The sequence below is a fragment of the Callithrix jacchus genome, chromosome 1, assembly GCF_049354715.1.
Source record: "Callithrix jacchus isolate 240 chromosome 1, calJac240_pri, whole genome shotgun sequence".
NCBI classification, from domain to species: Eukaryota; Metazoa; Chordata; class Mammalia; order Primates; family Cebidae; genus Callithrix; species Callithrix jacchus.
Genome location: NC_133502.1, coordinates 207667196 through 207688631, shown reverse-complemented (window position 1 = coordinate 207688631; position 21436 = coordinate 207667196). Strand labels below are relative to the sequence as shown.

At 51.0% G+C, this 21436-nt stretch overlaps 1 protein-coding gene and 1 long non-coding RNA gene across 2 annotated transcripts in view; one reads left to right on the top strand and one right to left on the bottom strand.

The window, feature by feature from the left end:
* The window catches only part of IFT27 (intraflagellar transport 27), a 25705-nt gene extending 23575 nt beyond the window's left edge, over positions 1 to 2130 (top strand). The window contains exon 8 of the mRNA XM_078339856.1: positions 1050 to 2130. Within this exon, the coding sequence (XP_078195982.1) occupies positions 1050 to 1073 (24 nt within the window). The 3' untranslated portion in view covers positions 1074 to 2130. The remainder of the gene's footprint in view (positions 1 to 1049) is intronic.
* LOC128928995 (uncharacterized) overlaps positions 701 to 21436 on the bottom strand; it is a 46059-nt gene continuing 25323 nt past the window's right edge. Inside the window, exon 2 of the long non-coding RNA XR_013523146.1 lies at positions 701 to 21430. This is a non-coding gene — a long non-coding RNA (uncharacterized LOC128928995). The remainder of the gene's footprint in view (positions 21431 to 21436) is intronic.

The following is a 21436-nucleotide window of genomic DNA, read 5'->3' as shown; positions in this document are numbered from 1 at the left end:
TGCCTGCAGGACACGCAGGCCCTTCCCTGCTGCCTCCATGCAGATGAGGATGGGGTAGGAGCGGCCCGCCAGGCATGTTTCCCTGAACACTGTTTCTGCTGAGAGGAGCCCTGTAGTTTCCCGTATCTGGGAAAACTGCATTGGTTACACTGTCTTTTGGAAGGAGAGTTGGGAGCAGGAGGCAACCTGCTTCAGTGTCTATAAATAAGATGCATTCATTTGGGTGCTAAAATGTTGTGTTTTTTAAAACGGAATACTTAAATGTCTCTGGCCCAAACTGGAGTGGCAAGAAGCACAGAGTCAGTTGATCCTGGACAGGAACTGATCATTACACTAAGCTGCCTCCACTGGGCAATTTGTGCCCATCCTGGAAATGTGGAAGGAAGCCTTTGGTTTTGCACCTGTGCTTCCCATTCCAGCATTCATCTCTGTGCTGGGTCCTGCCCTGCACTGGGGATCAGGGAGGACTGAGGAGGTGCTCTGGAGGAGCTCCAGGTCTGCTGCCTAGGAATGGTTTCCAGGGACCTTGCAGGGAAATACCTGATGTTAGCCAGTGACGAGAACTCCAGACAAAGGGAAAGGTATGCAAAGGCCCTGAGGCACGAAGCTGGAGGCCCTCTTGGGGAACTGTGTGCATTGTAGGGTTTGGGGAGAGACAAGGGCCCAGCATGTGAGGTCAGAGACAAGGATGAAGCAAGAACATGAAGCTCTTTGTCCCCAGAGCAGAGGAGTTGGACTTTTTCCAGAAGGGAGGGGAGAGGCATTACAGGGTTTTATCAGAAGGGACTTGCCTGGATTTTTGCTTCGGAAAGATCAGCCTGGAGGAATTCGAGGATGGAATGGGATAGGCGGTGCCTGGCGGTAAGGAGACCCAGAGCTGATGGAGACCAGGGGTACGGGAGGACAAGGCTTCACCACCTCCAGGATTAGCCAAAATTGGGGAAATGTATTTTCAGCCCCTTAGAGTTGGCCTCGTTTCACACACCCATCCCTTTTGTTCAGAAGACCAATTGATTTTTAAAGTGTGTTATCCTTTATTTACTTTACAGACAGAGAAAACACCGAGACAGTGACTTCTCTGAGTTGCAAATTGTCAGTGATGGAGCCAGGATTAAGAACTCGGGCTGGCCGGCCCTCTGTGGATCGGATGATGTTTATGTATACCATGCCCGTTCACTCTTCAGCGCTGCCAGTAAACGGCTGATGGATATGAGGAGGACGGTAGCAAAGAGCTTGTTTCCATCCTAAAAAGGCAAGAAGACTAGGAAGGCTCATTAGCAGAAAATATTGAACGGGCAGCTTTCGAGTTTCACCCGTGATCTGAGGGGGAAAATGCATTTTTTTTTTCTGAGATGGAGTCTTGCTCTGTTGCCCAGGCTAGAGTGCAGTGGTACAATCTCAGCCTCCTGGGTTCAAGCGATTCTCCTGCCTTAACCTCCCAAGTAACTGGGATTACAGGCGCCCACCACTGCGCCCAGCTAATTTTCATATTCTTAGTAGAGACAGGGTTTCACCATCTTGCCCAGGCTGGTTTCAAACTCCTGTCTTCATGATCCACCTGCCTCAGCCTCCCAAATTGCTGGGATTACAGGTGTGAGCCATGGCGCCTGGTCGAAAAGTGCAATTTCACCAAGCCATTATGTAACTGGTTCTGGAGGTTGGTGCGGGGGGGTGGGCAGAGAGGCGTGACCAGAGAATTGTATGGGGGTAAAACACCAGGAGACCAAAGACAGGGCCACCATCTAGAGGGCGGGAACTACATCTGATACCACCTGTAGACCCTCTGGATACAGCCAAGGTCTAGAGGTAAGAGCACCGGCTTCACATCAGAAGAGTAGGATTAGGATTGCAGCGGTGTGTCCTTGGACAAGGCACTGACCCTCTCTGATCCTCAATTTTCTTCTTTATCAAATGAGAATAATACCACCAACCTTACCGATTGTTGTGGGTGGATTGAGATATAGAAAACCTTTCAGAAGGCAGACATATAGTACATGTTCAGTGCACCATAAATGATTTCCAAATCATCTGTAGTAACGATGGCTTTTTTATGACAGGAAAATAATGGGTGCTTATTGCAAAAAAAAAAAAAAAAGTCAGAAACTATTACTAAAAGCATAAAAAAGAAAATAGAACATATTCAAATCCTGCCCCTCAGAGGTAACCGCCCATCACACCCAGTGTGCGCGCCTTCTCCCTTTCCCCCTGCATGTAAAAATACGTACATATTTTGAAACAAACAAACAAAAATGTGATAATGCCATATATACTATTTGGAACTTATGTCTTTTAACAGTACCTGGTGCATATTATTTGAGGTTAGAAAATATGATTTTAGGCCACGTGCAGTGGCTCACACCTGTAATCCCAACACTTTGGGAGGCCGAGGCAGGCGGATCACTTGAGGTCAGGAGTTCGAGACCAGCCTGGCCAACGTGATGAAACTCAATCTCTACTAAAAATACAAAAATTATCTGGGTGTGGCATCTGGCACCTGTAGTCCCAGCTACTTGGGAGGCTGAGGCAGGAGAATCTCTTGAACCCAGGAGGGGGAGGTTGCAGAGCAAGACTCTGTCTCAAAACGAGCGTGTGTGTGTGTGTGTGTGTGTGTGTGTGTGTGTGTGTGTGAGAGAGAGAGAGAGAGAGAGAGAGAGAGAGAGAGATTTTACATGGTCGTTTTATTTCTTTTTAAATAGTGAGAATTTTAAAACCTACACAGAAACAGAATAGTGTGATGAACGCTCATTTACCTGACACCCAGTTTCAGAACTTCCAAATCCTGTGGCACTTACCCGTTCCCCTCCATGATGGCGGTGGCTACAATCATTTAAACCAAATACCAGTCCTTCAGTCACTGCCTCTAAACCAACCACAAGGCCATCGTCATGCTATATAAAATTAACAGTAATTCTTTAGGAGCATCTACTGCTCAGTCCACATTCAAATTTCCCTGATTGACCCCAAAGGTTCTTTTGCAGTTAGTTTATCATGTGACCACACGTAATGATTTCCTGTTGAAAGACACCGGGTTTCCAGGTGGTCACTCAGGAAAACTGCCAAGGACAGTGTCCCCTTGCACATATCTGTCGACCCCTGTCCAATTATTTCTCCAGGACACACATTCCTAGAAAGGGACTTTCCAAGTCAAAATCTATGTACTTTTTTTTAAAAAAAAAAGCTTTTAATAGCATTTGACAAATTGCCATCCAGATAAATTGTACCAGTTTACACTCCCACCAGTGGGGACTGGCACCCTGGGCAGCCCTGGGTCATTAATGAAAGGAAATTAGAGAGAGAGAAGGCAAGTGGAGAGAAGAAAGAAGGAAGAGAGGGCTGGAGTGAGAGGGGGCAGAGCTCTGGGTGCCCCCTGGGTGCCAGCCTGCCTGAGCCTGAGAGGAGCTCGGAGAACCAAGGCTATCAGCCAACCAGTGGCTGCACCAGATTAAGTCCTAAAGCAACAATTCAGTCGAGACCGAGAACAAAGCTGAAGCAAAGACTCTTCGATCCATTCTAATTAGGAGCTGCCTTTCCAGAGAAATCAGGAGCGGGCTGCCACGGCTGAAGGCGAAAAGGAAGAAAAAAACATGCTGCAACCCAGCTGTGCTCGAAGCTTGTCTGTTTCCCTGAAACCTCAAGAAACAGCTGGTCCACTGGCTCACAGTCCAGGGGGCCCTGTCGTTCTGAGGGTTGTAGGATTCCACCAAGGGCAAGGATCTCAACCACCAAAGACCAGGGTGCTTTCTGCACTGGGACCTCGCTAAGGGCAGAGAGAGGACGAGAATGTGAGCACTGGCCTTGCTGCAGGGCTGAGGCTTTTTTTCTTTCCCCCCTGCTATAGCTTAAAAGCTAAAATTTATTTCAGGTTTGAGAAAAGCAAATAAAATTAAGATACATTTGAAGCATGGAACTACACACAAAAATGGAGAACGGGCTGGTTCTGCCCCTGTAACCTGTGTTAAGTGAAGGTGCACTCTTGAGTGGACACCGTGATGCACTGTTTACCTTCAATGTACCCTCTCCGGTTTGCCCTAGTGTATTTACACGTTGATTACAATTACCCGAAAGAGAACTAGTCCATGGATTAAAATGACCTAATTTTCAATTGACCAAGCCGTTCCAACAGTAAGCATCAAATACCCTGAGATAAGGACTGCACTGAGTTCAGGTGCCAAGTCCAGAAATCCCCTAGTCACCGTATCATTTATCAGATGGCATTTAAATTAAGAGCAGACAGTCAGCCGGGCATGGTGGCTCACACCTGTAATCCCAGCACTTTGGGAGGCCACAGTAGGTGTATCACGAGGTCAGGAGTTTGAGACCAGCCTGACAACATGGTGAAACCCTGTCTCTACTAAAAATACAAAAATTAGCTGAGCATGGCGGCATATGCCTGTAGTCCCAGCTACTCGGTAGGCTGAAGCAGGACAATCACGTGAACCCAGGAGGCGGAGGTTGCAGTGAACTGACATTGCACCATTGCATTCCAGCCTGGGCGACAGAGTGAGACTCTCAAAAACAAAACAAAACAAAACAAAACAAAAGCAGATAGTCAAAATATCACATATACCCCCCAAAATAGATACAACTAACATATATCCATGAAACAATTGTTTAAAGCATGCAGGATATAGATCATAGTGGATTACCGCAGTATAAAAGGAAGTTTTTAAGCAAAGAAGAAAGTTGCATGAACAAGTATCATTTTCAAAAAATCAGTAGCTCATACATTGTATCTTGATTTTATTTCACATGACACCTCTTTGAAGCGGATGTCTGTGTACCACTTCGCAAAAGATGAAAATGCACCCGGGATGGATGACATGACACCTGGCTTCTTCTGTGACCTCGGGCGCCTTCTTGACATCTGAGTCTCTTTTTTCTCCTGCCTCATTGCCTCATTGCAGATTCCAACAGCAGCTCCCTTGCTCAAGGGCAAGCTGAGTGCAAGGTACAAGCATCGGCCTAACCCCTGTGAGCCCCACTTTGGTGCCCAGGCTCCCCTAAAGCCTCTTCCAGCGTGTCTCCTCTCACTCAACCTGCACAGCCACCCCAGGAAGCCAAGGCAACTGTTTAGGTTATGGCTGAGGATGCAGTGGACCTGCAACCAGCATTCCCCAGTGCAGGCTTCTAGTGATGCCACCGCCACCTTCAGATGTCTGTGAGTCTCAGGAAACCGCCGGAGGAAGGTTGGGACCTTCCCAGCCGCCTCCCTTCAGGTGCGTACTGGTCTCAGGGGCAAAACCTGCTGATGGTTGAGTGTTGGAAATAAATGCTTGGTGCCACAAAGAAAACTCAGCTGATTCTGATTCTTTTTTTGTTTTTTTGTTTTTTTTTTGAGACAGAGTCTCACTCTGTCACCCAGGCTGGAGTACAGTGGTGCGATCTCAGCTCACTGCAATCTCTGCCTCTGGGGATGAAGCAATTCTCCTGCCTCAGCCTACCGAGTAGCTGGGATTACAGGTGCCCGCCACCATGCCCAGCTAATTTTTGTATTTTTAGTAGAGATGGAGTATGACCATGTTGGTCAGGCTTGTCTCGAGCTCCTGACCTCACCTGACCCATCTTGACCTCCCAAAGTGCTGGGATTACAGGCATGCTTGGACTCTTTTTTTTTTTTTTAAGAGACCAGTCTCAATATGTTGCCCAGGCTGGTCTTAAACTCCTGGCCTCAAGCAATCCTCCTGCCTCAGCCTCCCAAGTAGCTGAAATCACAGGTGCATGCCACTGCTCCTGGGTTGACCATTGATTCTATGATAACAGCAGCCTATGGAATTCCGGAAGCAGCCAGACACACTTAGGGATTACCTCGGGCAAGCCTGCCTGAACCTCAGCTTCCCCATCTGTAAAATGGGATGGTTGTTCCTCCCTCGCTGGGCCAGTGTGAAGGTGAGACGTACCATGGGAGCATGCCGGGCATACAGTGGGGGCCTGACTGGGGTGGCTGCCCTGGCCAGGCTGGCAGAGGGGGTGGCTGCAGCCTGCAGCAGGAGCTCTCAACAGAGCCCCCTTCTCTGTCCTCACCCTCTGGGGTTGCCACATGTTCCCCTCTCTTGCAGGCTCTGGGACTCCTAACTCCAGAGACAGCGGCAGACACCAGGATATGGGGGTGTTGCCTAGGGCTGAGCCTTGAGTCAAGATGGGGGATCTCACTTCTCCCCCACACAACATGGGCAGCCTTGGCGCCTCATGCAAGACAGGACTGGCACCAGTGCCCAGCCACAGGCTGCAAAACCAGTGCAAAGGCCCAAGGAAAAATGGGTGATGGAGGAAGAGAGAGCCACGTGGGATGGAGGGGAGCCTCCAAGATCCCTGGCTGCCAGTGCTAGGTGGGGTGGAGAGATGCCTTCACCTTACCCAAACCTTGACTCACATGGATGGGATGTGATGCAGGCTCCAGCTGTCCCAGTGCACAAGCCTCACAGCTCACACACCATGTCAGCTGCCCTTCTCTCCCTCCTTTCCTTGTGCAGGATAGGGCTACTTTAGGGCTGAGGCAGGGTGGCTCAGAGAGGTGCAGACACTTACCCCAGCCACACGGCTGGCACTGCGCCTCTGATCAGCACTTCCTCTGTGCCAGGCTTCTACCTTCTTCATCCCCTTTAAGCCTCACCTTTCAAGGTGGAGTGATTTCTTCTTATTATTGATTGATTGATTTTGAGATAGTCTTGCTCTGTCACCCTGGCTGAAGTGCAGTGACATGATCTTGGCTCGCTACAACCTCTGCCTCCCAGGTTCAAGCGATTCTCCTGCCTCAGCCTCCCAAGTAGCTGGGATTACAGGTGCATGCCACCGCGCCCAGCTAATTTTTGTATATTTAGTACAGACAGGGTTTCACCATGTTGGCCAAGTTGGTCTCGAACTCCTGACCTCAGGTGATCCACCCATCTGTGCCTCCCAAAGTGCTCGGATTACAGGTGAGAGCCACTGCACCTGGCTGGTGGGAGTGATTTTGCCCATTTTACAGAGGAGAAAACTGAGGCTCAGAAAGGCGAAGATGATTACTCTGGCATGCAGGAATTGGGACTTGTGGAGAACCTGTGTTCATTTGCTCACAAAGAAGCTACCCAAGCAGATAAGCAGGTGCCTGGGAAGGATCCTGCAGCTAGGGACGCTGGAGGAAAGGCTTGCAGGGACACCGCTGTCCTGCAGGTCCTATCCCAAGGTGGAAGGAAGACCCGAGTCATAAACACTGTGAAGTGGGGAGCTGGAACCCCCAGCATGGAAGGTTAAAAGAAAAGGCCCCCAGGAAGGGTGGACAGAGGGCTTCTGAAGTGGGGCAAGGGGCCAGTAATAACCCAAGGAAGCACCTGCTGAAGACCAGGCACATAGTAGGCCCTCAGCAAGTTCCAGTTCCCTTCTGCTCCTCCCTAGAGACGCCAGACCTTCCGACACCACAAGTCACACACTCGGGCTCAATGTGCAGCCAGGGGCTCCCTGAAGTGACTGCAGGGTAGCCAACACCCCTGTCACTCTCCTACCACTTTCCTCCACTCCAGTCCTGCCTCACCTGCACCAGAGCCCCCAGGATCCATGTCCCCTGCACCCTGCACAACTGAACGCCTGGGTCACATCACGCCACACTTTGCCACTCCTGGCTGCATGGTGCCCTGGCCAGTCAAGCTGGTCAGCTCTTCCAGGACAGCAGCAAAGGCAGTGGAGCCCAGCAGAGGTGGAGGAGAAGGTGGGGCCAGCAGACCCTCCTGACCCCATTCTGATCGCACTCACTTACAAGAGCATCTGCTCAGCAGCGTGGCAAGCTCAGGGCGTTGGGGCAGACAGTGGCACCCACCCAGCCACGTGCTTGCCTCTGGTGCCTGGCTGGTTGCTAGTCAGGAGGTCTGGCTGGCCTTCTTGCTGAGCTGCCAGCCTGGCCGGGCTGCAGGGGGTGCCTGGCTCCCCAGCCCAGACCCTCCCCAGGCCAGAGACCCTGAGGTGAAAATATGGAGGGTCTCAGTGACCTAAGAGGAAGGGGAAGGGGTTTGGGAGGGGAGGGAAAGAGGCAGGCACTGGCCTGCATGTGGCCCCCAGGGTTCTGGAGACCACCGAGGAGCTCAGTGGCCCCTGCCAGGCAAGTCCCCAGGGCCCCCTAGAGTGACCACCAAAGTGTCCTAATCACCTCCTTACATCTGCTTGGAGCCTTTTTTTTTTGAGACAGAGTTTCGCTCTTGTTATCCAGGCTGGAGCGCAACGGCGCGATCTCGCCTCACTGCAACCTCCGCCTCCTGGTTCAGGCAATTCTCCTGCCTCAGCTTCCTGAGTAGCTGGGATTACAGGCACGCGCCACCGTGCCCAGCTAATTTTTTGTAAATTTTAGTAGAGACGGGGTTTCACCATGTTGACCAGGATGGTCTCGATCTGCCTACCTCGTGATCCACCTGCCTCGGCCTCCCAAAGTGCTGGGATTACCGGCGTGAGCCACCACGCCCGGCCCTGGAGCCTTTTAATACAGGTTTGCCTCGCTCTCCAGGGTGACTGTGTCTTCGCATCGTAACATGTCACCCTGCCTGCCCAAAGCCTTCCAAGGCTTCCTGTACCCCTCGGTTAGTGACCCAAACCCTTGCCCTGGTGTGCACCCGCCTCACCAGCCTCATCTTGCCTCCCTTCCCCACCGCCCACTCACGCACTACCTCCCTCTGTTCACACACTCACACACACACTCACACACACACTCACACACACTCTCACACTCACACACACACTCACACACACCTCACACACAACACACACTCACATACACACTCACACACTCACACATACACACCACACACACACTCACACTCACACACACACCCTCACGCACACACTCACACACACACCTCACACACACACACTCACACACACACTCACACACACGCTCACACACACACACACTCTTGGCACTTTCATTTCAAAGGCTTTCCTTCAGTTCTGTTTCCTGGCTACTCTGTGTTAACTTCTTTCTGCTTCAGTTTCTTCATCCAGCAAACGGGATACTTCATAGTTTCATAGCTCACACCTGTAATCCCAGCACTTTGGGAGGCTGAGGCAGGCGGATCGCTTGAGGTTGGGAGATCAACACCGGCCTGGCCAACATAGTGAAACCCCATCTCTACTAAAAATACAAAAAAAAAAAAAATCAGCCAAGTATGGTGGTGGGCGCCTGTAGTCCCAGCTACTTGGGAGGCTGAGACAGGAGAATCGCTCGGACCCAGGAGGCAGAGGTTGCAGTGAGCCAAGATCGCGCCACTGCACTCCAGCCTGGGTGACACAGTCAGACCCTGTCTCAAAAAAAAAAAATTCTTAGTTTTCTTTTCTCCAGAGACAGACCCTGAGATAAGTGTTTGGGAACAGGTAGTTTATCTTGGAGGTTGCCCCAGAAGGAGCATGGGGGAATGGAGAAGTGAGACAGGGATGGACCCAAAAAGCCAGTAAAATGTACACTGAAATGGGGGTAGCCCCTGTGAGCCTGGGGGCCTCTGAGAGGCAGCATTGGTAGGAGATTTCTCAGATCTGCCAGCCCCAGGGCAAGGCAGCTGGGTATTTACACTCCAGCTCCTGTCTGTCCTTAGTGAGAGGGAGCATCAACCCCTGGCACTCCCACCCTGAGTCTCTAGGGCCTGCCAAGTGACACAGGACAGTGCCAGCAAGCAGAGAACCGTCTTCAGGGGGCCCCCGGGCTGGGCTGAAGGAATACGGGCAGGACATTCACAGCCTCTGCTTTCGTTAGCGTCTCTCTCACATGCACTTGACTGCCTCTGTCTCCTAGTGCACCTTGCATTTCCTGCCATTTCTTCATTCAGGTGACACCCCTGCCTGGCACACCCTCCTTCTTCTACCTGCTCAAATCCCACTCTTCCCCAGGACTTGATGGAATCCCTGCTGGCTCCACTGTGCAGAGAAGTGACAGGACTTGTCAGCAAGAGTGCAGGCTTCGAGGCCAAGTAGTCCTGAGTTCAAATCCTACTCTGTCAATAAGAGAAGCTGAAGAATGAACTATTAAAGATAAAGGAACCAAGATTTCCTTGGTTTGAAACTTTCCTCCTTCCCAAAATAAGAAATAACTTCCAGGCAAAGATTAAAACCAGGGTCATTAATAGGAAAACAGTTAAAGATGAATCCAAGGACATAACTATAAAGCCTTTTATTAGGACTTAGAAGGATTTAAGGCGGTACCTCATTACCTTTGCAAGCAGACAAAGGCCTTCTAAGGATCTTAACAGCATATGTTGAAGACCCTTTCTGTTAAATAATAGAGCTCCTAAGAATCATAAGAGCAGCCTTGCCAAGAACCCAATGTGAAAAAAGAGATTTGTGGGTATGGCTTTTGTCTAATGGAAGGGATTATAAATTGACTCAGAAGATAAGAAACCTACACAATTTTTAAAGGACCTGTTTTGGCTTTGAATGAAAGGGTTAGAGAAAGCATCAAATGAAAAGGGAGATTTGGGACCATAAAATCTCCATGGGCAGAAATCAGGTTCAGAAAAACTGCTCAGCTGCAAACACTGGGCATTTCTTATGGAAACCCAAGAGTGGACCGGAGGAAAGAAGCAAGAGCCCAGAGGGCAGAGTGAGGAGCCATGTGGGGGTCTTTCCCAGGCAGCTGGGCTGAGGACTAAGCCAGGAACTGGCAACATATACCCAGATGGATTTCAGAATTGCTCTGGACCGGTGACTCCTGTGTGTCTCCCACTCCCCCACTTTTAGCTTAGGGGTGCCTATGGTGTTAAACAGTTATCCTATGCCTAAATCACCATTGTGGAGTAGGAGGGCAGGTAACTCATTTCTGTAGCTCACAGGTCTTCCTGTTGAATGGGGTGGCACTCAAGGAGCTGTACCCAAGAAACGCCACCTGAGGAGACATGTCCATACCTGCACCTGGGTGGACCCTGGCCTTTGAGCTGATGCCAGACAGATCTTGAGGGAAAGGAATGAATAGATTTTGTATGTGGGGCATGTATCCACCTGCTAGGGCTCCCATAGCAAAATTCCACAGTCTGGGTGTCTTCTGGAGGCTGGAAGTCCAAGATCAAGGTGTCAGCAGGATTGGTTTCTTCGGAGGCCTCTCTTTGGCTTACAGTCGGCTACCTTCTCCCTGTGTCTGCCCATACTCTTCCTTCTGTGTATGTCTGTGCCCAAGTCTTTTTTAATAAGGACAACAGTCATATTGGATTAGGACACATGCTAATAACCTCATTGCCATTTAATCACCTCTTAAATGAACCTGTCTTCAAATACAGTCACATTCTGAGGTGCTGGGATTAGGGCTTCAACATATGGATTTTGGGGGAGACACAGTTCAGCTCATAACAGGGGTGGGTGTGAATCATTGTGAATGACTGTGGCCAGAAGGTGAACTGTGGAAGATGGTATTTTCCAAAGATGCTCCCACATACTCATCCTACAAGTGACTCTGCCACTCCTCCATCATGAGGTGGGGTCTGTGTCCCCTCCCCATCAACCTGGATGGATCTCCGTGACTGCCTTAGAGCACAGCATTACTGCCAATAGAACACAATGGCGGCGATGCTCTGTGACTTCTGACAGTAGGTAGGAAAAAGGTACCACAACCCCTTAGAACCCAGTTACCACACAGTAAGGAAGCCCAGAACACATGGTGATGCCACCCATAGAAGTTTCAGCTGCCAGCTCGAGGTGAGCTCCCAGCTACCAGACACATGAGGGAGGAGGCCTTCAAACCAGCTTCAGCCCCGGCCCCCAGTCCTCAGCCCCCATCTAACTGTGACTGAGTGAAAGACCCTGGCGAGAACTACCTGGCGGAGCCCAGTCAACCCCCAGATGCGTGAGAGATGTAATCACAAACCATTGGCATTAGTTTGCACCCAGTAAGTTTTGGGGCGGTTTCCAATGCAGCAAGAATAACTGATACACGGGAGGGCTGGATATGAGCAAAAAAGAAGGGAGGAGTCAAAGATGGGAGGAAAGAGGACAGAGAAACTCTAAGTGTTGCAGGGCAGAGACTTGTCTTATCCACTGGAGTCCTGGCACATACTAAGTGCTCAGTTAGTCCTTGTTGAATAGTGCATTAGCGAAGGAAGGAAGACAGAAGGATGGCAATTCTGAGTGCACTGCGTTTTTTTACTGCACGTTTGGAGACAAAATGTCTAAATGTGCATTTGTCCAAATGTGCATCTCGAGGATGGACCTGGGGGAGACTACACATTCCCAGACAGAACCCTTGGCTGCCCAAGAGCCTCTGAGGTCAAGGCTGAAGAAGAGAGATAATGGAGTCGATGGGTTTGACCAGGGCCTTAGGGGAACAGTTTGCTCCTGAGCAACCAGCAGCCGGCCTCCTGGAACTGAAAACTCCCAGCCGGGCAGGGCAGGGCACGGCAGGGCAAGGCAGGTGTGGAGTCCGGGAAAGAGCTTGCGTCCGAGCCAGACCTCTGAGGACTGGACATGCCTGGCCCGAGGCTAGAACGGCAACCAGCTTTCAGGAGCCGGTCCGGTCGTTGGTGAAAGCCCCCACCGAAGCTGTCACCTGGGTCTGCCTCCAATGCCTTCTGTCTTATGCGCCAACCCTTCCTTCCCAACTCTTCGGCCTTCAGCCTTCGTGTATTCCTGGGCTGTTTCACTTCGTCTGTTTCTATTTTCAGCAAACAGCCCAGTTTCATTTGGAGGGGTGAGCAGAAGAGTCAGTTCTATTTGCTTTTCATTTATTTTCTTCCTTTCATCCCATTCTTCTCCTGTTAACCAATTTCCTTCCAGGATTCTTTGCTTCTCTGTTCCCATCTATTTAATGTTCTTTATAAGGCTTCCACTGTTCTTGTTAGAATTCTAGTCGCGCTCCCCGATCGCTCCCCTGGGCTCTTTTGCTAATTTTTCTTCTCTCCATGTGTTGCTCTCATTCCTCTTCCTTGTCACTTTCTCCCTTTCTTTCTCATCTCATCTACCCTCATGTCTTCAAGTTCTTGCGTATCTGCCTCACTCCCTCCTCCTCCACAAATTCCTTCCTCCTTTTTTCCTCCTTCTCTCTGCTTCTCCTCATCAAACTGGGTTGTGAATGCTGCCCGCCTCAGAGCAGGACACACTGAGGCCGAGGCTCCCCGAGGGCTAGGTTGTGATCATTTTATTTTTACAACGTCCTTGGATGGATGGAGGTGCCTGTGCAGGGTGGGGTTTAGTGCTGGGTGGGAGGGGACCAAGACGGCGAATAAGCACTTGTGATTAATATAGGTCAGATGTTGCATGGTGTCCCAGTGGTCCCGGTGAGAGGAGAACCTTGTCATCTGGGGCCCAGCTTTGCAGAGGTGGCCTCAGTGCTGTCTAGGGGATTCTGGGACTGCAGCAGGTGAGGGAGACAGGCGGGCTGCTCTTCTGGAACCAGAGGGCTGGCTGGAGAGGCTCTCCCTCCTCCTGCACCTCCTTGGGGCCTGGGAATGCAGGGGGGCCTTCACAAGGCCACCTCTCCTTCCTACAGGCTGGATCCTGGGGCTGCACTCTTTCTAGCACAAGACTGGAATGGCAGGATTGGGAACGCTGGGGAAACAGCAGCAAACACCTCTGCTCGTTCCACTAAAAGTGTTGAGTGCCCTTTTGGTGCCAGGCGCTGTGCTGGGGATGGGGACTTGACCACCAGCAGAGCAGATGTGGTGCCTGAAACTCGTATTCTAAAAGGGAGACAGGGCCGGGCACAGTGGCTTACGCCTGTAATCCCAGCACTTTGGGGTTCGAGACCAGCCTGACCAGCATGGAGAAACCCCATCTCTACCAAAAATACAAAAAATTAGCCGGGCGTAGTGGTGCATGCCTGTAATCCCAGCTACTCAGGAGGCTGAGGCAGGAGAATGGCTTGAACCTGGGAGGGGATGTTGCAGTAAGCCAAGATTGTGCCACTGCACTGACGTGGAGAAGGTGCCTGTGTGGCTGAGTGAGCCTCTGTCTCAAAAAGAGAAAAAAAAAAAAAAGAGGGAGACAGACATTAAAAAACCAATAAGTAAAAAAGCAATAGCAAATCATGCAGAGTGAAAGAGATGGCGTGCTGCAGGAGAGAGACCCAGGGAAGCTAATTTAGATAGAGGAGCAGAAAGATGCATCTCCGAGCAAACGACATTTCTGTTGCAATCTGAAGCAGGAGCAGGTGTTGTCCAGTTGAAGGGCATGAGACAGGCATATTCCAAGCAGAGGAGAGTGCATGTGCAAAGGCCGTGGAACAAGGAAAACGCACAGGGTGGGCCGGGCGCGGTGGCTCACGCCTGTAATCCTGTAAAACTTTGGGAGGCCAAGGCAGGTGGATCATGAGGTCAGGAGTTCAAGACCAGCCTGGCCAACATAGTGAAACCCTGTCTCTACTAAAAGTACAAAGAATTAGCCAGGAGTGGTGGAGGGTGCCTGTAATCCCAGCTACTCTGGAGGCTAAGGCAGGAGAATCGCTTGAACCCAGGAGGCGGAGGTTGCAGTGAGCTGAGATCACACCATTGCTCTCCAGCCTGGGCAACAGTGCAAGACTCTGTCTCAATAAAAGAAAAAATACAAGCACAGGGTGACAAAAAGGTAAAAAGGAGGCCAGGGGCTGAAGAGAAAGCTAAGGGAAAGGGACAGGTGCCAAGAGATAGTCAGAGCTTGCTCACACAAGGTGTCAGGAATGCATGTAAACTTATTTAAGGGTTTCGAGCAAGGAAGTGGCATGATCTAATTTCTGTTTCAAAAAATTCCTTTAGCTGCTGTGCAGAGAAGAGACTGCCAAAGAACAGAGTAAGCCACAGAAGACCCCTAAGGAGCATCTGAGTGGGAGATGGCAGCAGCTGAACCAGAGAAAATGCTGGCCAGGTTCCGTGGCTCCTGACCTCTTTGCTTCTGCTGGATGCCACACCCTTGGGGTCCATTCTACCTCTGTGGTTTCTCCTTCCTACCTCCCATCCTCTGCTCATCCCATAAATATTTGTGAGCCTTGGGACTCCCTCTCTCCCCCTTCTCTATTCACCCGACACACTTCTCCTGAGCAATTCTCTTTCATTCCCATGACTGCAGTTACCACCAGGACTAGTTCAGGTAATTCTATAAAGAGATAAACCAAAGCTCAGTGGCTTAACTCAGTACAAATTCCTCTCCTCCTTTCATAAAGTCCATTCAGTAACAAGAGGAGAGAACGGGGCCTCCCAGCACTTTGGGAGGCCACTGCACTCCAGGCTGGGTGACAGAGTGAGACCCCATCTCAAAAAGAGGAAGAAAATGTGGATCTTTTGGCAGTTTGTGAATTCCTCTCCCTTGCCCTTGGGAGAGCAGTGTGATTGTGACCATTTGACAGATGAGAAACTGAGTCTTCAAGAGGTTACAATGCTTTGCACAACATGACTCATTTAGTAAGTGCTGCCTCTGCACTGAGAGGCCAGGCATTCCAATCCCCAGTCCCTGCTTCCTTTCCTTTCCGTGATACGGTCTTAGGAGAGTTCAAGAAGTGGGTCAAGAGAGAGCTCATAGATAAGCTGCTGGGTGTTTGAAGTGTGCATGCCTTGGGCTTCCTCTTTCTTGTTGTGCTTTTATTGAAATTTTGAAATCTTAAGCTTCCTAAGTCTTGGTTTCCTGATTTTGTGAGATGGGAACGATGACCTCCTTCCTAGGCTACCATAAGACTTAAGCGATGGTGGATATAAACCACTTAAGAGAATGCCTGGCACACAGTAGGTGCTCAATCAGTGTCAGTCCTCCCTCCCTGTGAAGAGGACCGAGGGTCCAGCCTGTCTGGCTTTGAGAGCCAGTGACATATGCCCACTGTCGTGAAGTTGATTGTGGGTGATGGATTTGACAGTCAGCCATGCTGCAGCCCAGCACAGGCTCTGAGAGCCAGCCAGAAGGCTGAGTCAGTTCTCTGGGTGAGTTCCCATGCTCTGGCCTCGAATTTATGGAGAAGGATCCAGTCACACAGCTGCCCTCTGGCCGGGATGTCCCTGCACAGTCCCTAGCAGCAAGGCCACCCTGAGAACATGACTTGTGATGGTGTCTGACTCCATCTCCTTCTAGCCACACCCCCAGCTCCGGGGTTCAGCCAACTGGCAGATGTTTCCTAGGCTCAGGAAATATGAGAGAAAGAAGCCTATCCCTGGCCACCTAGAACGTCCTCATAAGCATCATCATGTGTCTGTGCTCTCATGGAGCCTCACAACAGAGTCTCAAGGTGGGTGGTGTGCTCCCCTCTGGATAGATGAAGGAAAGGATGCTCAGGGAGGTAGGGTGACAATCTTCTGGTGATGGGATGGTAAGGGGACGGGCTACCCCCACCCTGCTCTTGTCCAATGTGAGCACAGATTCAGGGTCAATTGCAGCCAAGTGAATCGAGCCTGCATCCCTTGATGACCAGAAGGAACCAAGCCCCCTTCTCTCCTCTTGCTACTGAATGAACTTTATGGAAGGGAGAAAGGAATTAGTACTGTGTTAAGCCACTGAGTTTTGGGGGGTTTATGTCTTTCTAGAATTACCCAAACTAGTCCTGATGGTAACTGCAGTCATGGGAATAAAAGAGAATTGCTCAGGGAAAGTGTGTAGGGTGAATAGAAAAAGGGGAGAGAGGGAGTCCCAAGGCTCACAGATGTTTATGGGATGAGCAGAGGAGGGGAGGTGGGAAGGAGAAACCAGAGAGAAACTCCAAGAGTCAAATAAGCCAAGGGAAGCAAGGGCTTGGAGAAGGGAAGAGGGGCCAAAATGCCCAGGGCTGCCTAGAACTCCAGTGACAGAGCTGAGTGTGTCCACTGTATCAGTGACATGGAAGTGCCCAGTGCCCTGGCTAAGATGGGTTTGGTGGAGGGACGGGGCAGAAGTGAGATGACTCCAGCTTCAGAAAGCAGGTCTGAGCATAGACAGTGGTTGCAAGGCCCTGTCTGAAAGCCTGGGCTGCAGAGGGCCACAGAGCTGCTGGGGGGTTTAGGGCACTTTTGTTAGGAGGACAGAGACTGGGGCACGTTTATAGCCAGGGAGGAAGAGCCAGGAGGAGGAGGAGGAGGAGGAGGAGGAGGAGGAGGCACTCAAGAGGCAGAGCTTCATTTTTGCCGTATCTATGCCTTTCATCTCAGGCTGTCTCAAATCGTATTTGAAAATAGAGTATAAATAAATGATCAAATAAGACAGTGTTCATTCCCCGCCTGCCAGTGACCTTGAAAGGGTCTTCACGACCCTCTTTGTTCTCTCCTGGCTTGTGTCAGATTTACTGTGTCCTCCCCAAGGAACACTGACTGGGCACATGCCCTGTGCCAAGCCCCAGGCCATCTCAGAACACAGAGCAAGAGCCCAGCCTCTGCCCTCAAGGAGCTGATGATGCAGTGGACACAGAGCCACATCCCAGGCACTGGGACCCACACACTGAGAAACACCAGGAAAGGAAGACGGGGTTACGTGTTTCCTAGGACTGAGGAGGGTGGCAGTGTCCTGTAGGGCCTCAGGAAAGAGGCAATACCTTACCAGGGCTTTCAATGACACCCAACAGTCTACTGGGAAGAAAGAGGCACAACATGTGCAAAGGCCCGGAGGTGTGACAGAGCAGGAGCCTAAGAGGGCTTTCACCTGGGCAGATCCCAACAGCCGAGAACAACAACTGAGCCAACAGCCTCCACTGCAGGGTCGTTCTCTTTTCTGCTGGTTCTCCTGATACTGTGTACGAGGACATGAACTGACGCTCTGTGACCCCAGAGTCAGGGAGAAATTTGAGGATCCGAGGAAAGCTGTTGAGAATTCATCCGCGGGGTGTCCACTGTGTGCATGGCAATGCTCCAGAAGCTTGTGACATGTGGGGAACAAAACAGGCAAAGAGCTTCACCCTGGAGGAGCTGACATAATTCAGACAACGAACAGCAATCATAAATCGCCTTCAGCAAATTCTCCTAAAGTAGATACTTAAGTGAAATCCTTCAATAAGGGGATCAGAAGGTGATGCTTGCTATGAAACAAACAAAAAGTAGGGCAGCATGAGGGAGAGGAGGGGTTTGGGGTGTGAGGTGTGGACGATGCAATCTTAGTGTGGTCGGGGAAGAAGGAGCTCACTGAGCAGTCTCGTGGGAGATGAGGAAGTGAGCCATGTGCATAGCGAGAAGGAGGAGGGAGTGGCTGGTGCAAAGGCCCTGTGCCAGGAGCCAGCCTGGCATGGGGGGGAGGTGACAGCAAGGGGCCAGTGTGGCTGAACAGAGCAGGCAGAAAAGAGCTGTGGGACCTGAGGCCAGATCAGGAGGATCCTGGGGGTCTTCACACCTTTGAGCAAAATGGAAGTCGTAATCCAGGCTGGAGCAGATAGGGGACATGGTCTGACCCCTGTCTTCAAAGGATCATCCAGTCTCTGGGTTGGGAAGGGATGAAGGTGGATCCAGCACAGGAGCTGGGAGCAGGGCAGGAAGAGAACGGGGTAATCCGGGCAAGAAAGGATGGTGGCTCAGACCAGGGTGAAGGGGGCAGAAGGGAAAAAGGTGATCAATTCCTGACCCATGCATGATTGCCTAAGGGATGAGGTGTGGAAGGAGAGGAAGCCAAGGAGGGCTGCAGGGCTTTGGACTGAGCATGAGGAGGACAGAGTTGCAAGCCCTCGAGGTGAAGGAAGTTGCAGAAGAAGCAGGGTCAGGAAGTGAGGGAGCCTGAGAGTATGGATGTGTGGGGCTTGAGGTGTCTTCCAGGCATCCCAGTGAGGTGTCAAGAAGGCCATTGGAGAAGCCAGTCTAGGAGGCAGGATCCGGCTGGACTGGAGATAGAATCTGGGAGTTGGCGGGGCACGGTGGCTCGAACCTGTAATCCCAGCACTCTGGGAGGCCGAGGCAGGCAAATCACTTCAGGTCAAGAGTTTGAAACCAGCCTGGCCACCATAGTGAAACCCATCTCTACTAATTATACAAAAATTAGTGGGGCATGGTGGCGCACGCCTGTCATCTCACTACTTGGGAGGATGAGGCAGGAGAATCGCTTGAACCTGGGAGGTGGAGGTGGCAGTGAGTTGAGATTGTGCCATTGCATTCCAGTCTGGGCAACAAGGGTGAAACTCTGTCTCAAAAATAAAAAAATTAAAAAAAAAGAAAAGAAAAAGAAATCTAGGAGTCATCGGTGCATGGCCAGCTTGTGTGAGGATGTTCCCATTTGTCCCCAAGGATCCAGACATAACCCAGGGAGGAGGCGAAGGCCCCATAACATGAGAGAGCCAGGAATATTTTGCAGAGAGCACAATCAAAGCCATATTAATAGGAGGAGTGTATGTGTTTCTCATGTCAATTAAGCTATGCTGTCTTGGAAAATCAAATACTTCTGTGTTTACCTTGAAGAAACCAGCCAACGCCTCTGCTGAAGTTGAAACACCAAGTGGAACCCAAGTACCTTCCATGTTTTCCCAGCATCGTCCCATTTCCTCAACCTCAATTTACTCATCCGTAAAATGGGCACAAGCCTCCCCATAAGAATGCTGGGAAGAACAAATTGACAATGTTTGATGCTGTGGCTTTCATGATTAGGATTGCCCTTATTATTGTTACAGGGCCTGGCACATAGTAGGTGCTCAGAAAAATGACGATCATCATGCTTCATAGCACCACGACTGTTGGGGAGGATGGTGAGTCCAGCCCTTCCTGGCCGGGGCCCCTGGAACACGGCACAGGTGGCAGCTGCCAGGCAGTCACATGGTCACTTAATGCCAGCTGTGGTAAGCCTCAATCTGACACGACACCAGCATCTGCCTGGTAGGAACTGAACCAAGACCTGTCAGCTCAGGCTTCGTGGGGATCCCAATAGCCCCAGAACCGGCCACACACCCAGGCCTGGACCCCTGTGTGAACCAAGTCCAAGAGGAGAACAGAATCGGAGTCCAGTAAGAATGGCAGAACCGTTTTTGAGAGCCAGGCCCTGTTCTGAGTGCCTTAAATGTCATAATTCATCAATACACAGAGAACAGAGGGGTTCCCCATAGGCAAAGAGCAGGATCCCACACCATGCTTAGGGTACCAGAGAGGATTATTTGATTACAAACAATGGAAACCAACTGTGGCTGACTAAAGCAAATAAAATGGGGAGGCCGGGTGCGGCGGCTCACGCCTGCAATCCCAGCACTTTGGGAGGCCCAGGTGGGAGGATCACTTCAGGCCAGGAGTTCAAGACCAGCCTGGGCAACATTAAAAAAAAAAGTTAAATTATCTGGCCATGGTGGTGCGTGCTTGTGGTCCCAGCTACTCGGGAGGGCTAAGGCAGGAGGATTGCTTGAGCCCGGGGGTTTGAGGTAGGAGTGAGCTGTGATCACATCACTGCACTCCAGCCCGGGCAATAGAGTAAAACTTCCCATCTATAAATAAATAAATAGATAAAATAGGAGTAGGGGGATTTATTTGGAGGATATCAGCTAGGCCACACTGAGTGGGATCTGAAAACTGGGACCTGGAAATGGACAGGAACTGCAACAGCTCCCAAGCCTGGGAAGCTGGAGCTACTCGATGGCTGTATCAGTCCAGGGCTGGAATGACTGCTCTTCACTGTTTGTTTCTCTCTCTTTGGGGATGGGGTGCTTGTCCCTGTCACTCTCTGTTCCTGGCTCAGGGTCCAGGACGGCACGTCTGATGAGCTCAGTTTGGGTCAGTGTCTAAGGGAGGGCAGGGAACCTTAAAGGACAGTGCCCCAAGACTCCACCCGACAGGGAAGAGGCGATTGCTCTAAAAGACGTTAGGATGGTGGAAGCAGAAGTAGAAGATCAACTCTGGGTGATCCTAGACAGCAAATGCCTGTGACTCCTGGGTCTCTGAAGACAGGCAAACCCGGATCCAAATCCCGACTCTGCCACTAGCTGCCCATGTGACCTTGGACACGTCCTTTTGTGTCTCTGAGCCTTCGTTTCCTCACCTGTAACATGAGGATAATGAACCCTGCAGCAGTGTCCTGAGAAGGCACTACTCGGGGGCTCCGTGTGTAACAGGACGCCGGGAGGTCCTGGGGGCTCCTCCCTCCCCAGCCTCCCTCTGAAAGGGCCCTGAAAGGGCTCCAAAGTTTCACTTGGAAGAACAAAGTTACTAAATCCTCCAGAGCCATCTCAAAGAAGGTCTCATTCTTGGAGTCCTAGGATTTCCCACAGCTCCAGCGACGAGAGACACCAAACTGATAGGACAGCATTTACCAGGGAGTGATGCAAGAGAGGTGTTGGGGAAGCAGGCAGAGTGCCCCGCTGTCTTTCTACCACACTGGGAGTGCCCAACGCCTACTCTCACCTGCTCCTCCCCAGGTCAGACACCAGGCGACGTCTCCAGCCACTCCCAGCCATGAAGTCTGCAATGTGCCCTGCGCCACCAAGTTCTCACAATCCCATGGTACATGGAGAAAGCAACGGTGGAGATGGTAAGGCAGAGAGGAGGGTACCCGACGCCTGGTGTGGCAAGGACTCACAGGCTTCCGGTGGCTTGGGTGGACATCACAGTAAGTGGTATGGACTTAAGCCGAGGTCCACCCTGCTATCAATATCAGGGGCTCTGGGAGCCGGAGCTACGCCACTTGCCTGAGA